A 15,356-nucleotide genomic window follows, 5' to 3' on the forward strand; every position below is an offset into this window, starting at 1 on the left:
GAAAAAAGTATATAGGCTTAAAACCTTATAGGAAGCATCAAGGGTAAAAGCCGTGCAATAGTTTGAGGCAGGGGTTGTTTGATTTGGGGGGAGAAAGGAAGATTAAATGACGAGGTCTGCATTGATAGTTTTCTGTTAAGTAGAAGGTAACACCACTTGCCTCGTTTCAGTGACTTTGGTTGGTTGGGTGGTTTGTTTTTACCTGCACAGTAAGAAATAGAAAGGAACATATTTGCTACAACTGAAGTTGAAGACTTAGTAGCAGTGACCTGAGGTATCACAAGGAGGTTGATCTGTAAATCACTCCACGCAGATCCAACAGTGCACTTCAGTCATGATTTGTAATGCTATTTACGTTCTGGTTCTGCCCACCTCACAGAGATATACCAGTTATGGAGAGTTACATGGTAGTTTTGTGTTGTGGCAGCACATGTAGTAGCATCTGGAGTTCCCATTGATAACCAGCACAGGGGATGGCCTTTCTAGAGTACACAAAGTAATGTTTGTGACAGGTCTGGGATTGTGCCTTCTGAAAGAAGGAAAGAAAGAAACCACTTCTTGTGCTCGCAGAGATCCACATTTGAGTTTGCTTCTCTTTTCATTGGCAAGAATCACGCAGATTCATGTCGCAAGGGAATATGATTCGAGTCCAATTTAAATTGACATTTGCAACCAAAAATCATTGGTTTAATAAAAAATAATTTATTTTTGTCACTAAAGAATTTTAAACATTTTCTACATCACCCATTGGCGTTTCTTCTTTTTTGTATTTTGTTTTCTTTCTTTTGCTGTTTTCCTTTTTGCTGTTTTTTTCTTTTTGTGTTTTCTTAATAGTCCAGTTCTTTTTTCATCGTGTTTTCCTTGTTCTGCATATCTTTTTTCCAGGCTGTCTTTCTTTTCATTTCTCATTTCCCTTGCCATGTCTATGTATTTTCATTCTCCTGTCAGACCTAGGGCAGCTCCTTTAACCACAAGCTGTCTTTCTGTTGCTAAACCCTGAATTGCCCCTCTTTTATCTCTGCACTCTTTCTTACGGCAAGGTTTCTGCAGCCCTGGAGAGCCCATGAGGAGAGGTCCACAAGCAAATGCGGAGAGAATTTCAGGGAGGAAATCAATCACATGCTATAGGCAGTAAATTCTTTTACCCAGTATGTAGCTATATTAATAGCATCTTGAAAGGAGGCTTTCTATCCCCTTTCCCAGTTAATGAAACTTCAGCTGATCAAGATGCTTTCTGGTAAGCAAGGACTAACTCAGTTGATGTCTTCTCCACTGGCTTTCTGCACTTCTTTGCATTGAGAGGCAGGACCTGAAGAGCAGCCTTCATCTGAATAGACAATCAGTGGCCACTGAGAATCTTTTAGCAAACCAGAGCATGAGTTTTTTTCTTAAATAATCAGGGCCAGATGCTTAAAGCTACAGTCAACTTTATAAAGTGCCTAGGAGCCAACTGTGACTGAAACTTAGAGGATTGTTTTTAGAATTGTGACAGCCTTAGAAAAAAACCTCAAACATGAATCTAAAGAAAATACTGAAACTGGAAGAAATATAAGGTTAAAACGGCATTCCCTGCGTTTCAGAGAATACTGCTTCACACATTTATTTATTGATGAAAACAAGGCAATAGTGACTGCTGAGAGCAATGAGATGAAGAGTCGCAGTCAGTGTCTTCATGTATAAAGTAGGAATCTTGGAATAATTCCAGTTGGAAGGGACCTCTGGAGGTTGTCTGGTCCAACCCTTGCTCAGAGCAGGTTCAGTGTACCTGGATCTAATTTGGAAGTTAAATCAGGTTGCTCAGAGCCTTGTCAAGCAGAGTTATGAATGTCTCCAAGGACGGAGATTCCTCTCTGGGCTTCTGTCCCAGTGTTTGACCACCCTCATTGTGATTTTTTTTTTTTTCCGTGCGTTCTATTTGGGATTTCCCTTGTTGCAAGTCACGTCTGTTGCCCCTAGTCCTTTTGCTGTGCATCTACCAGAGCAGAGTCTAGCTGTGTCTTCTCTACATTCATCCACCCATGAGGCAGCAGAAGATGGTATCAAGATCAATTCCCTCCTTCCTGTACCCTTCCCCAAAACTGCCTTTACTCCAGGCTGAACAAAGCCAGCTCCCTCAGTACTCCGTACATCCATGTACATCCTATTCCTTCATCACCCTACTGGCTCTCTGCTAGGCTTGGTCCAGTGTTGGTTCTTGTAGTGAGGAGCCCAAACTGGACACAATGTGCGGGATAGTTGCACACATGCAGTATAGAAGGGCATGACCACAGCCCTCAACCTGCTGGCTTCAGTCCTACTACAACAACGCAGTATTTGGTTGGCCTTCATCCCCACAGTGGTGCACTGCTGACTCCTGCTCTGCTTGTCCACTGGGCCGCCCCTGCCTTTTTCTGCAAAGGTGTTTTCTAACCCCAGGCTGCACCATGACATGGTGTTGCTATCTCAAGTGTGGGGCTTTGCACTTGTCTTTGTAGGCAGAAGAAGGTGGAATTGTTTTCCCTGGAGAGTATCATGTGTAGCTGAGTGGCAATATATCAGTCCTGGTACAAGTTTGGGAGGACAGGATTAAGTCTTTATTTTTACCACTCACACTAAGTAAAACTTTTACATGGGTCTACAAAATTGAAAGGTTAATAGGTCACTTCTCCTTTCTCAGTAGGTGTATTTACCCCTAAATGATCAGTGAGATAACAAAGACAGTTGACCTTTAATACTATAGATTTTCTAAGATTTGTGTTTATTGAACGGTGAAAACAAGTTAGTGTTACATGTGATTTTTAGATCAAAACTGCATTTTTATTTCTTGCTTTTCCTTATCAGCATTTTGTCCTGCTGAAAGAACTGTTAGATAAACATTTACCTTCTAAAGTGTTCTAGTGATCAAAAATGTTTTTATATTTTTCTTACGAAGTTTAATGTAGTACCAAGTTGTTTAATGTTTGGTTCAGAAATACATTATTATTCGCCACTTTCCATTTCTTGAATGGTTGAGGTGTGCAAACAGTTTTGTATTTAGTTTTACTTTGGGGATATTCTGCAAGTAGCAGACGTGATCGTACAGGATTGCACTGTGTTTTCATTTAATACTTATTAGTCTTGTTATTACACTACAGTCAGGGAAGAGGAGGTCTTATTTGGAGATATTGTAATTTCATTAATTGGCTAATATGTTTTCCTGGGTGTACGTTTCTTTTCAAACATTATTTAAAATATGACAGTACATCTGATTGATGAGAGGTGAAAGTCGTTTCCTGTGTTGGTTCTGTCTGAATATGTCAGGATGTCTTCCTCTACCCAAGTCTGAAAATTTTGGCTAGCTGTCTCTAAGAAAGCTGATAGATTACATTGCCTGGTTTTTAAGGAGTAAGAAGCTGAAGTCAGTCATTCATTCAAGTCGTATCAAGTCAGTCACTGAGTAAAGCCATTTTTCACTTCCTTGGAGAGAAGAAAGGCCATTTTCACTCTGGATGGTCAGGAATACCTGCTTGTAAATGTGTGCTCACACTGTGGAGTGGCCTCTGTGTTTCAAATGGCAAGTCACATTTTGCCAAAGGGACAATTTAAATGAGGTACATACAGGTGCATCTTAGCCTGTGTCAATGAACACTAGAGCACATTGTTTTCATGTCAGTCCTTGTTTAATTCAATTTTTTTGCTCCTATTTTAAAATGCAAGTTTGTTTTTGCTCATTGTTAGGCAAAGCTCGGTGTCTCAGTATAGATATTTTTGCCACCTCATCTGCAAGAGTTCTTGGCACTCCTTCAATTTAAGGTGATTTTCTCCTCCAAATCAGTCACATTTTAATCAGATCACAACTGACTGAACACCCTAAAACCAGATTTAAAGCATAAATACCAGTACAGTAATCTTCTTTGCCGGCAACCCATTACATAAATCATAATAAAATATTTGCATGTTATAGTTGGCTTCATTTATTTTGACTTCCCTGTGGATTTGAAGCTTTTGCTAGATATATTCTTTTTTTTCCTTTGATACAGTTGTATTTTCCTGGAGAATCTAGCTGGGAAAGCAATAGCCCAAGGCATGTCCAATACAGAGCAGCTAATTTCATCCTCTGGATAAAAACAACTAAATGCTCCACTACCCACAAAACACTCAGCCGAGGGGGCACAAATCCACTTGCAAACTGATACCTTTTAGTTCTGCATACTACACAACCCAGTACTACTTTTCCTACAGCTTGGCTGCCTTCTGTCAGAGTAAGCTTTGTGAAATTAAAAACTGATTCATCTTTACTTTTTATGAACTGGTGTAATACCAGGTATGAAAAGTTCATCTAACTTTAATCATGGAGGATCTTTATTACATCTGGTTCCCCCATTGCAGTTTTCTATATTTACTTGAATGACAGAAATAAGAGGAAATTTAGTAGAGTTTTAGGTTTGAAGGCCACAAGACTTCTGTATGAAAAGAAAGAAATGTGTAAAAGTAAAGCCAAAGGTTCAGAAAGTGGCAATAGACATTAACAGTCGTCTTTCTCACAGGAGTGTTTTGTCCTGTAGTCTGCAGGACTGCCACCTCTTCCTCCTGCTTGAAAGTTTCTTTGAAATGTTAGTAATACAGGGACATGCCACTATGGAAAGAGACGCAATGACACAGTACAAAAGGCTTTTAATGTCATTACAGGTCCTGATCTGAACTTGCTAGTCAATGGCAATCAACCTGCTGCGAACATCAATGTGTTTTTTTCATACAGTTGTCATTGCATTAGCTGCATGTTGTTGCAGTGCCATTGTGACTGTGTTTCTAGATGTTAAATGTGGTAAAGAAGCCTATAAACAGGCTTCTGACTTCTTACACAGGGATTAAGGCTTAGGTGACATGTTTGTTTCGCAAATAGTTGGTGTAGTGGAAGATGTCAAAGCACTCAGTCAGCTAAAGGCTGTTGCCCTCATGTCGCAGCTGGTAGACTAGCGTGGATAAGTGCTGCTGCTTTGATGTTTCAGTGCAGAATCAGGTGGCCTAGCTTAAAGTGCTGACATAAGACCTTTCAGATATATTTGGATAAGCAGATTTGGGAGCAGCTGCATAATTAGGGTAATGGCTGAGACAGTACTTGCAGCCCGCTGTAATGTGCAGCTGGGTGATATCCAGTTGGTTTGGAAGAGGGTATTTGCCTTTCCGTCATGCTTCCAGACCTCCAGCTGCTTGGACACCTATTATTGCTAAGGAATTTAGGAGAAGCTCAAGTGTTTTGGCCCACGTAACTTTCTGACAGTGGATGCTTTTCAGATGGGAAGATTTTAAAGAGAAGGAAAGTCCTCTGCCATGGGTGTCGCACACCAGTGCATCCTGTGTTGTTTCCCAGCTATCCAAGTGGAATCCTATAGACACTGAATCATGTCAAGGAGTATTGTATAGCTGAAGAAGTTGCAAAAAATTTCTCTAGATGGAAGAATAGAATTTATGTGAAAGAAAGCATCTTTGATTCTTTGAGAGTACTTATATTTACTCTTTCACTGTATTTGAAAAAGTACCAAATTTTACAGGAAACAAAATACTGAAGGCTGGCAGTCATGACAGTAAGAATCTGAGATACTAATAACTGATGAGTGCTATTAAAGACTAGCTTTAACACTGTACAAACTTTAATTTCTGTGGGTTTGGAAAAACTGGGACCTAACTCCAAAGGAAGAATTAACTATTTGTTTTCTTGGAGGGGGTTCTGTGCATTTTGTTACCTTTCACCATTCTGAATGGCAAATAATAACCGATGGGTGCTATTAAAGACTAGTTTTAGCACTGTATAAACTTTAATCTGTGTGAGTTTGGTTTTTTTGAAAGGATGAAGGAAACTGTTTCTGTTCCTCCTCGTTGCCTTTGTCTTTTGATTCCATCCTAAGTGTTATCAGCACTGCATTTGATCTAAGATAATTTTTCATCTTGTGAATTTCTGAATTTTGAGCTAGTGTGAATATAGTTTGGGTTGAGAGTTTGCAGTTTGTGGTGGAGGAGACTTAAGCTGTCCTTGCTTCCTTTAGTGTGATTGCACAGGTCTGCAATAATTCTGCAACTCCTACGCCACCAGGAAATTCTCACTTACAATTTTATAGTTGCTTAAATTAGCAGAAGTTATTCACAGAATGTTATTTTCAATGAATATAGCCAAATGGAACTTCAGACATTTGAGAGTAATGTTTTTCCCCATAAACCATATTGTGTGCATATATAAATGATAATAATCATTACAATGTACTTTCGCCGTTAAACTTCTTAAATGTTACCTGGTAGAAAGGCACATAAAGATGAGGTATTTTGTATATTTGTTACCAAACATTGCTTTTATAGTAATTTGCTTTTCAGGTTTAATTCCGAGATAACAAGCCATATAGGAGTCATTGTCAAGACCGGATAATTTCTTAATGCAGTGTTTTGCATAGCTGAAATTTTATAACTAACATCAAGTGAGAATTTATTTTTAAAAACACCTGTTTTTGAAAGCAGGCTGTTTGTTGAGACTAAAACTTGAAAGTTAAGTAATTTGTAATGAGGCCAAACACAGTCCCCTCCCCCCAGAAAAAAAACTTTATAAATGTTCTTATTACCAAAAGGCTGGCTGCCTTTATATGTTCTCAGGAAAAAAATGGTACAACAGGTCTAACAACAGACCCATTGTACTTCAGAAGTAATCACAGTGACCTTAAGAAATGGTAACAGTCCATCCAGCAAGTCATTGTTAAATGGTTATGATCAGGTGGATCAGAAAATCCCCCTTCCAGAAAATCAGGGAGAAATAGTGTTTTACTCTCCATCGTGTCAGTCTGATGTTTTGCAGCATTCATGTTATGTATTTATACAATTAGTTTTTTATATATCCTTTTGAAGGTCTGTTAGTATTCATGCAATGAAAAAATTTGGTTTGAGTCTTTAGACTCTACCTCCATGTTGGCTATTGAAAGAACTGCATCAAATGGCTCAAGAAAGTCTTGTTCTAAAAACTGTTTTTTTCCAAGACACAGAAAATTGCCCAGATTTCAAAATAAAAGAAAATTGCATTAGGTATTTCTCTTAATTTCTCCAACATTTCAAACATGCATCTGTTACAGGGTGAGACCTGGTATTTTGAAACAAGCACTTAGTATTGTCCACAATTTGATCCTGTAGCTTTCCAGAAACTGAATTCTGGCACAGATAAGGATTTTTTTCAGGGTAAGGCTTTAGCCTTTGCACTGTTGATGACAATTTTGAAATTATGACCTGAGAGGGAGCTTCAAAGATAGAAAAAACATAGTACCAAAACCCCAAAATATGGTATTCTGATTCCTTTTGAAGGTTTGTTTTCATTTGTTTTGAAGGTAAGGCAGGACAGAAGGGGAGGGGAGAAAAAAGGTAATCTCTTGGATTTTCAGGTGTCAAATAGACTAATGAATAGACTCTAATTTGTCCATGGGATACATTTCCACTGTGTAAACCCAGCAATATCATTTGTTCTGTACATTTTGGAGTTGATGGTTCCAAAGGCAAGCGCAGCTTTGCCTGGGCTTAGTGATGTGCTGCATACAGGAGGAATAATCTCATCTCTCTTGGGCAGTGCTGCTGCAACACAGGGACAGGCCATGTGCCTCCGCCCTTGGAGTTTGCTCTTTGCTTTGAGAGGTGCCATTTCAGAAGCCTTAGCTCATGTTTTTATCTTATGTCCTACCCTGATTAAAACAACTGAACTAGAAGCTGACAATGTAACTTCAACTTATACCCCTGTGTAAAATACTTTGTCACGGTTGCCATTTGCATTCACGCAGAGGTTTTTGTGCCCTGAGGACAGAGTTGCATCATTGAGCCAGCTCATTTAAAGCTTGCTTAGTTATGTCTGCATAAACAATTGCCTCTTGCGTTAGGATAATAACTTGCAAATTAAAAGCCTTACAACCTGTAGATTATAAGATGCAGTGAACGTCTTCATTCCCTGTAACCGAATCCTGTCCTTGCAGTATTTTGAAAGTCAGTAAAGTGTCTACAAAGTACATGCACAAGTAGTACGTCCTAGTGGCAGATGTAGTAGAAACGCATTGAAGGCACTAATCTGCCCTTTCAATGTGACCTGTGGACAGCAGGGCAGAGTGTTGCTGGAACATTGTCTCCTCAGCAGTGTTCCTGCTTTGGCTCTGTTCATCTGCACGTGTCTGAGGTGTCACAGTTAGTGAGGGAAACAGATTCAGCACTTTTTTCACTTGATACTTCTGAAACTTTTAAGGTCAACTCATTCATAATTGGTTATAAATTCATGGACATTACTATTTTCAAAGTAGTCATTGTGAATTTAAATTGCTTCTCAGTGGAACATTGCAAGAGTAAGTCCTCATTAATTTTGGTTTCAGTCCCTGGTAGCAGAAAATACTTAGGTCACCTGATTCTGTTTTCCTTGTAGTTTCCTACCAAAGTAGTACCAGTCAATGGACTGATCTGAAAGTGCTAAAGAGTAGAAAACATGGGATTGATTTTTTTTATTATATATCACTTATCAAAACAATATATATCTACACTTGCGAGGGCTTAACAATACCAGTCAGGAACCGATCTTTTATATATAATGTATATAATATACTGGAATTTCCAGGTAGCATTCTAATTATTATATGACAAGATCTGCTGTGCTAGTTTGCTTAATTAAGAATGCATATAAATATTTATAATCTGCATGTTTATCATTTAAAAAACATCCAGTAGCATAAGCTCAGGCTACTTTTCTGCATTATCTGGAAGCAGGTTGTGTAAGCAGGGAGTCACTTGTTTACCTGGTACCATATTTGTGTGCAGAACCACCTGTGGGACGTTCTGTACTTAACTTCTACAGCATCTTATACCATCCCAAATCTGGCTAGAGGTTAGCCTGAAGCTGTGTTTTTTTCATTTTTGCACATAAGCCATCCTTTGAGAGGGATCAAAAAGCTCTTTCAGAAGGAGCTGTAGGGGCCTGTGAAATAGTGTCTCTGTCCTTTCCTGCAGCGATGACCTTTTATGTAGAGAACAGTGGTATCTAATTTTTTTTGTACAAGGGCTTAGCTTATAATATCACAAAACTTTGGGGCCTTGAGGATCCCCTCTGCTAGACATAGCTGGTAGCTTCTGTTACACTTCCCCTTTTCCCCATTAAGGGACACATGTGAGGACAACGATGGGCACAGTATGTTGCAACACAAAGTGAGGCAGAAGATTTTATCTAAGCATCACCTCACTACCCTCCTCTTTCAGGACCAGTGCAGAGAAGAGGCTGGTGGTGCCGAGCATCCCCTTTTCACTGGCAGAGCCTGTTAAACTCTTTCGCTTGGGGCAGCCGTGGGCCCTGGTTACCATGGTGACAGGGATGAACCTGACACTTCAAAGCACAGCTCAGGGAATCACGTTTTCGGTTCATAATCAAATGCATTTTTTTTTTAATAATGCTACCCTACAAAGCTGTAATTGAGAGTCCTGGAAGCAACAGCTTAGATGTACCCAAACCCTAGTGAATTTCTGGCATGCCTTTGTCTCCCAGAAGCTGCACTCCAGGAGAGAAGCTCTTTGGAAGCCATAGAGAAGGGAGCATTGTGGGGATTCCTTTCCCAGTAAACCTATCTCCAGCTTTCAACCTGAAAAAGAAAAGTCTTAAAGGCCAGCGGTGTACCAAACTAACTCACACAAGGAAATCTGTAAGACCTCATGAATCGTGTGCATAGTTTGCTGGAACAAGTAGCACATCCTGTCTCCCACATCCCTGCAAAAGCATGTTCAAGTGTTTTCATCATATGGAATCAGCTGAGACTTTCTTTTTAATGTAATTAAGCTAAAAGGAGTTACGGATCTTCTCTTTCTGAACTTGAATTTATTAATTAACTTTCAGACTTCTAAAAATTTCCTTAATTGCACAATGATTATCATTCTAGCAAAGCAGTAACAGAACAAAACTGATGGAGACGGAACGGTCTTTCTGGGCAGATGATTAAAACTCAGAGCAGACCAGTCTAAAAGAAAATATTCATCAGAGGATCTCGCCTATTTTCTCAAAGAGCCCTTTTCTCAGGTGGTAGACTGACATATCACCAGAGCTCTCTGGAACTCCAATTTCATTTGATGTTATCCTGATGTTACCTTGTTGAAGTCGTTCAGACGTCATTCCTGTTTTTAATTAAAAGTTTTTGAATGCCACATAACAAAGGTGCAGAACAGATTATCTTGAGCAGAGCTATTTTGAATATCAAGCTATGCAGCAATAACACCAGTTTGTGAGAATTCAAAGATCTGCCACAAACAGGAACTAACATTCAAAGAAAATGCAGTGTAATAATACAGCAGCTTTAATCATGCATAAAATAGAATTTCTTCCCTCGCTCACACAAAGGAAACCCAGCATAAAATGCTGTGAATGTTAAGAGAGTCAAATGGTACGGTGAGAAGGTTACATGTAAGATCTTGTTCAAAACCTCTGATTTAAAAGTTGTCTTTCAGAAGGCTGGCTGTTCTCTATGTGGTACCGTACAAGCAGCCCTGCAAAATCCTACCAGAATTTTCTGCTTGAATAATTTTGTTCCGATGAGCAAGTAGAATATCATTATCTTGATTCCAGCACCATTTCCTTAGGAAGGTATAGGTGAATAGATTTTGTGCTGAGTCTCATAAATTCTCTGACAATTTTGCAAGACTGTGTGTAAATTCTGAGCCACAGAAGGAAGGAGAAGACAGGAAAGCAATATATGCTGTGACTGGATTCCTTATGCCACAGTATACTTTAAGAATTAAGTATGAATATTAGGCAAACACTCAATTTTAGAAATGAGTGTTGAATTTTTAGGTGTATTTGATTAAAAAATTATAAAAAATTTAGAGGAATCAGGTACGTCAGCAAATTATGAGAATAAGATGGACTCTACCTCACCAACTGTTTAGAATTTTGCTGTTCATGTCCCTAAGAGTGTTAGCAATCCTAGCCTAATTTAGTGTTGTTCGCAGTTGAACTTCATGCTATTGATCATGGAAGTCAGCTGATTGAATATTGACCTTAAGTATCTATGAAGACAAGGAAAAATACTTATATGGTGACTCTTACTGGCAACGTGCAGAGCCAGAAACACTGGATTGAGTTATTTTATGAATTTGTGAATGGGACTGTGGAATATGATTGCTGTTACTGTTCGTTAGTTTAGGAGAAAGGCAAGTGGATAAGTTGCTAAATCCAGTGTTGTCCTCCCAGTCTAGCTCATAAATCTTCTGCGTAGGCAACTATTCTTATAGGAGGGAAAAATATAGTTAACTGTTTTTCAGATCAGAAACTCTTCTTGCAAATTTTATGCAAGATGACTTTGCACTGGTTGAAAACTGTAGGATTATCTCTTCTTAGACTCACAGGGTCAAATTGTGAAAAAGATAGTAATATACAAGGATATTATTATGTAAAAATTAACTTAATTGAAGGTCTATTAGAGTAAGCCTGGCCAAATGAATTAATAGCCAATAGAGAGTCCATTTTCATATGATTATCATTCTTTTACTATGCAAGGTTCTTTTTCAAATCGATAAATTACCTTTTAATACAGTCTGCTGTTCAAGATATAAGAAAGGATTGCAGGACTAGATTACTAAAAAGGAGTGTTAGGGCTGAGTAAAGCAGGTGTTTTTATAACTGAAATAATTTTAGACCATTTTTACCTTGTTTAGAAATATACCATAGTTAACTCCAATTATCAAAATAATTCAATTTCAAACTACTGTATCTCTCCAGTTTGGAGAGAAGGATGTTGTGGGGGACCATGTCAAAGGCTTACAGAAGTCAAGTTAGATGACATCAGTAGCTCTTCCCTTGTCCACTGATGTAGTCATTCCATCATAGAAGGCCACTCAGTTGGTCAGGCAGGATTTGCTCTTGGTGAAACCTTGATTAGAGTTGCTTTGTTTGGCAAAACCAGCAGTTCAGCCTATAGAAGAGCCATTTCAGAGAAAGAGAAATCCTGTCAGTCTTGTAGTTTAGAAGATAGAGACAGCAAATTCTCAGAGTAAGCCAAATTTCTCTTGCTGCTGTAGTCCTTGTGCAATGAGCAACCAGGAGGCACTGACTTATACACATAAGTTTAACACATAGGCACAAGGTTTCTATGGTTTTGTCCTTTGGTTATTTATGTGTAAGACCACACATGCTTATTACAATACACTTTGAACTATCAAAATTAAAACACAAGTAAATGGACAAGCAGTGGATATCCTCCTGGCTTTCCACTGTTGTTCTAAAATATTGGACAGAGAGCTGCATTTTGAACAGTTACTGATGATCCAAACTCCATAATTTCTTACAGAGTATATAATAAGATACCAGTGCCTAAGTTAGGCGAATAAGTAAACTCCCTCAGTAATCTTTCCTTCATATTTTCTGAGAAGTGTGTAGTTGTTTCTCTAAGGTAACTTTTCTGAAGGAAATAATATTGCGAGTGGCCAAGCAAGAATTTTAAACATTACTCTGAGAAACACCTGTATTGCAGCTTGCTCTGTCAAACAGTAAGGATCATCTCTTTCTCTAGGGAAGCATGAGACAGGTGTCTCATTCTTTCCCCTCTACTCTCTCATCTCTCACTAATACTCCTGTGAAAATACCAGCGTCCTGATCAAGGCTCAAAGCCTGTACTTTTGGATGAATTTTTGAGCCTTCAACTTTTGAAGTGTGCCTTCAGGTCACATCCAATCCTTATGATTCATATTTTGAAATCTCTCAAAGACCTGGCCTTAAATCTCCATCCACACAACTAAATCTTTTGCTCAAGCCTTAGTTATTTTGCAGCTTGAGTAGTTCTTACCTTTGCTTGGTTAAAGCTACCCAGCTGTGCTTGCGTTGTCCTCATGGCGATTCCAGACACAGCGACTATCCCGCTCCTGCACGCTCCCCTCTCTACCCTTCCCACATCCTTGCTGTTTCTCAGTACCCCATACAGCAAACATGAGTTTTTTTCCCGTTGGCATATGAAGCCATTTCTATTTTAGCTTTGATTGATCATTTGACTCTACTGATTGGCCTTTTGGCTCTACTGCTTATCAAATGTTCATTCATGTTTGTCACATCCAGCCCAGCTAATAGTAGGCTGGAAGGTGATTCATTTTAAGCATTGAGAATCTCAAACACCTTCTTCCAGTTCTACCTCAAAAGTCATCCCCCTCATTTCCTCTGTTAGACAGCATTGTACGTGTATCCGGCATTAATTCTAGCTTGTGTCTGAGTATGTGTTGTGTGTACGCAGCTACACATACACACACCACTCACCTGGTCTCCTACCCCAGGCAGCTCAACAACACACACATAACACGAACAAAATATATAGTATTCAGTCCACACAGGTTATGTATGCAAGTATGCATGCAGGCATGTATTTACACAAAGGAGGGAGCATTTAGTATTTCTCAACAGACAGAGTTCAAGCTGTAGGGGAGAGAGATGATTATGATGATGAAGTCTTATGATGATGATTAAGTTTTATGATTAAAGCACTGCCAGATCTCTCACTGTCTGCCTACCTCTTGCATGGGTGTCTGGAAGAGAGCACGTTCCTAACTCAGAAGGTTGTTCTGAGGGTAAGTTGTTCAGATACTGCTGGGCTGGAGGTTAGAGAAACAAGTAATAAAGAGTGATTTTAAAGATCAGCATGATCCTTCCCTCAAAAGATAATACAGGTTGCTGCACATGGAACCTGAATAGAAGTGGTCTGAGTAACATGTTTAAAACCAGAAAGTATTAGATACCAGTTATCTCTGGTGCTGACTACACTGCCTTTCTGAAAGACCCATGGAGCAGATTTTTATTGGAGTGGTAGTCTTTGTCTCGTGTGGCTTCACCTCCTTTTTCGTTCTGCATGTTTTGGTGGTCTGTTGAGAAGCATTCTAGTTTCAGAGTAAAGGACATCTTCTGTGTAATGACATAGGCATGATGATACCAACAGCTTGTAACTACTCCACGTGCAGCTGCTGTGAGGGGGGAGAGGTTAAGTGGCATCTGCTGCATGGCTGGTGGAGAGTGAGAGAAGAAGGGTCAGGGAGAGAAAGCAAGCACACGAACCCATCCATGCCTGTGAGCAGGGGAAAGGCAAAGTGCTGAGCCACAGCCTTGGAAAGAACTATAGAACTGAAGAGCCGTTTCCTATTTTACAAGTAAACGCCTCATGGGATTTTACCCCTGGCTGAAACCTATTTATATTTTTTGATATTTTTGCCAGGCTGAAAAATGCCGTGTTCCTGATCCTTTGTACGCCAGGCTGTGATGCAGAGAGGTGCAGACTGAATGACTGTGTGCTTTCATATATATTCTGTTTTCCTCTCTGCTGTAACCTGTGGCCTCAGCCCACTCAGCTGTGTTACAGAGCGGTTTCATCTCTGGGTAGAGCAGCATGGGGTTTGTTTTTTTTTTTCAGGGCCTATAAAGAGAAATAAAACTACTGCTGACTTCAGGCTTGGCTTTATGGATGGCCTTATTTGGAGAATCAAAATTCTCAGTAGAATGCAGATCTCAGGCCAGATGCTGTAAGGTGAATTAATATAAAAAGGTGGACTGAAACTGGGTGAAGGAGAGAAGGACTAGAGTTTAGGGTGCCGGCTGCAGCTTGGAAAAGTTTCATTTACTGTTTGTGAGTTAACGTAATCTCACTAGTCAATGTTAAATGTTCCATATTTAATATCTGAAAAAATAATATTAAATGAAGTAATGGTGATGTAGTTGATAGATTTTCTCTGCTTTGTCTTCTGCTTTGTAATATGCTTTGTCTTCTGCTTTGGAAATCCAGATGCATATGCACTTCTGTATACAGGAAGTTATATATACATGCACCTGTATACACACATATATAGGCATATACTTGGTGTTGCAAATGTATGGCATATAGATTGAAATTTATAGTGTGTCTATATACATATGTGTAGATCTATAAACACAATGCGTGTATCTATATTCTGTCTACTGTATTAAAACACACACATATTTAGAAAATATCACCGAAGATGATTTTCTTGTCTCTAGTGCTTACACATTTAAGTAACTTCTTTTCTGATTCATTTAGCAGCAGCAACAGAAGAACCTGAGGTGATTCCGGATCCGGCTAAACAAACAGATCGAGTGGTGAAAATAGCAGGAATAAGTGCTGGAATTCTGGTATTCATCCTACTTCTCCTTGTTGTCATATTGATCGTCAAAAAAAGGTAAGACGATGTTCTGTGCTGATCCCTCTTTTTTTTCTCCATAACAAACAATAACTAAATGGGGTTTTTTTTACAGGTCTTTAAAAAAAAGTTTCAGGACCAGTAGCTCACATCAGTTTTTGGATTAGTTCTTTGTTTTTCCTGTTGTTTTTGCTGTGATTCTTACGATGGTTTTAAAGAGAGGATTTTGTTATATT

General features: G+C 39.1%; 1 protein-coding gene across 1 annotated transcript in view; it reads left to right on the forward strand.

The window, feature by feature from the left end:
• Positions 1 to 15,356, forward strand: part of PTPRK (protein tyrosine phosphatase receptor type K) — a 361,688-nt gene that overhangs the window by 310,370 nt on the left and 35,962 nt on the right. The window contains exon 14 of the mRNA XM_068396216.1: positions 15,021 to 15,159. Coding sequence (XP_068252317.1) covers positions 15,021 to 15,159 — 139 coding nt within the window. The remainder of the gene's footprint in view (positions 1 to 15,020; positions 15,160 to 15,356) is intronic.

Source organism: Nyctibius grandis, chromosome 1 (assembly GCF_013368605.1).
Source record: "Nyctibius grandis isolate bNycGra1 chromosome 1, bNycGra1.pri, whole genome shotgun sequence".
In the NCBI taxonomy this organism is placed as follows: Eukaryota; Metazoa; Chordata; class Aves; order Nyctibiiformes; family Nyctibiidae; genus Nyctibius; species Nyctibius grandis.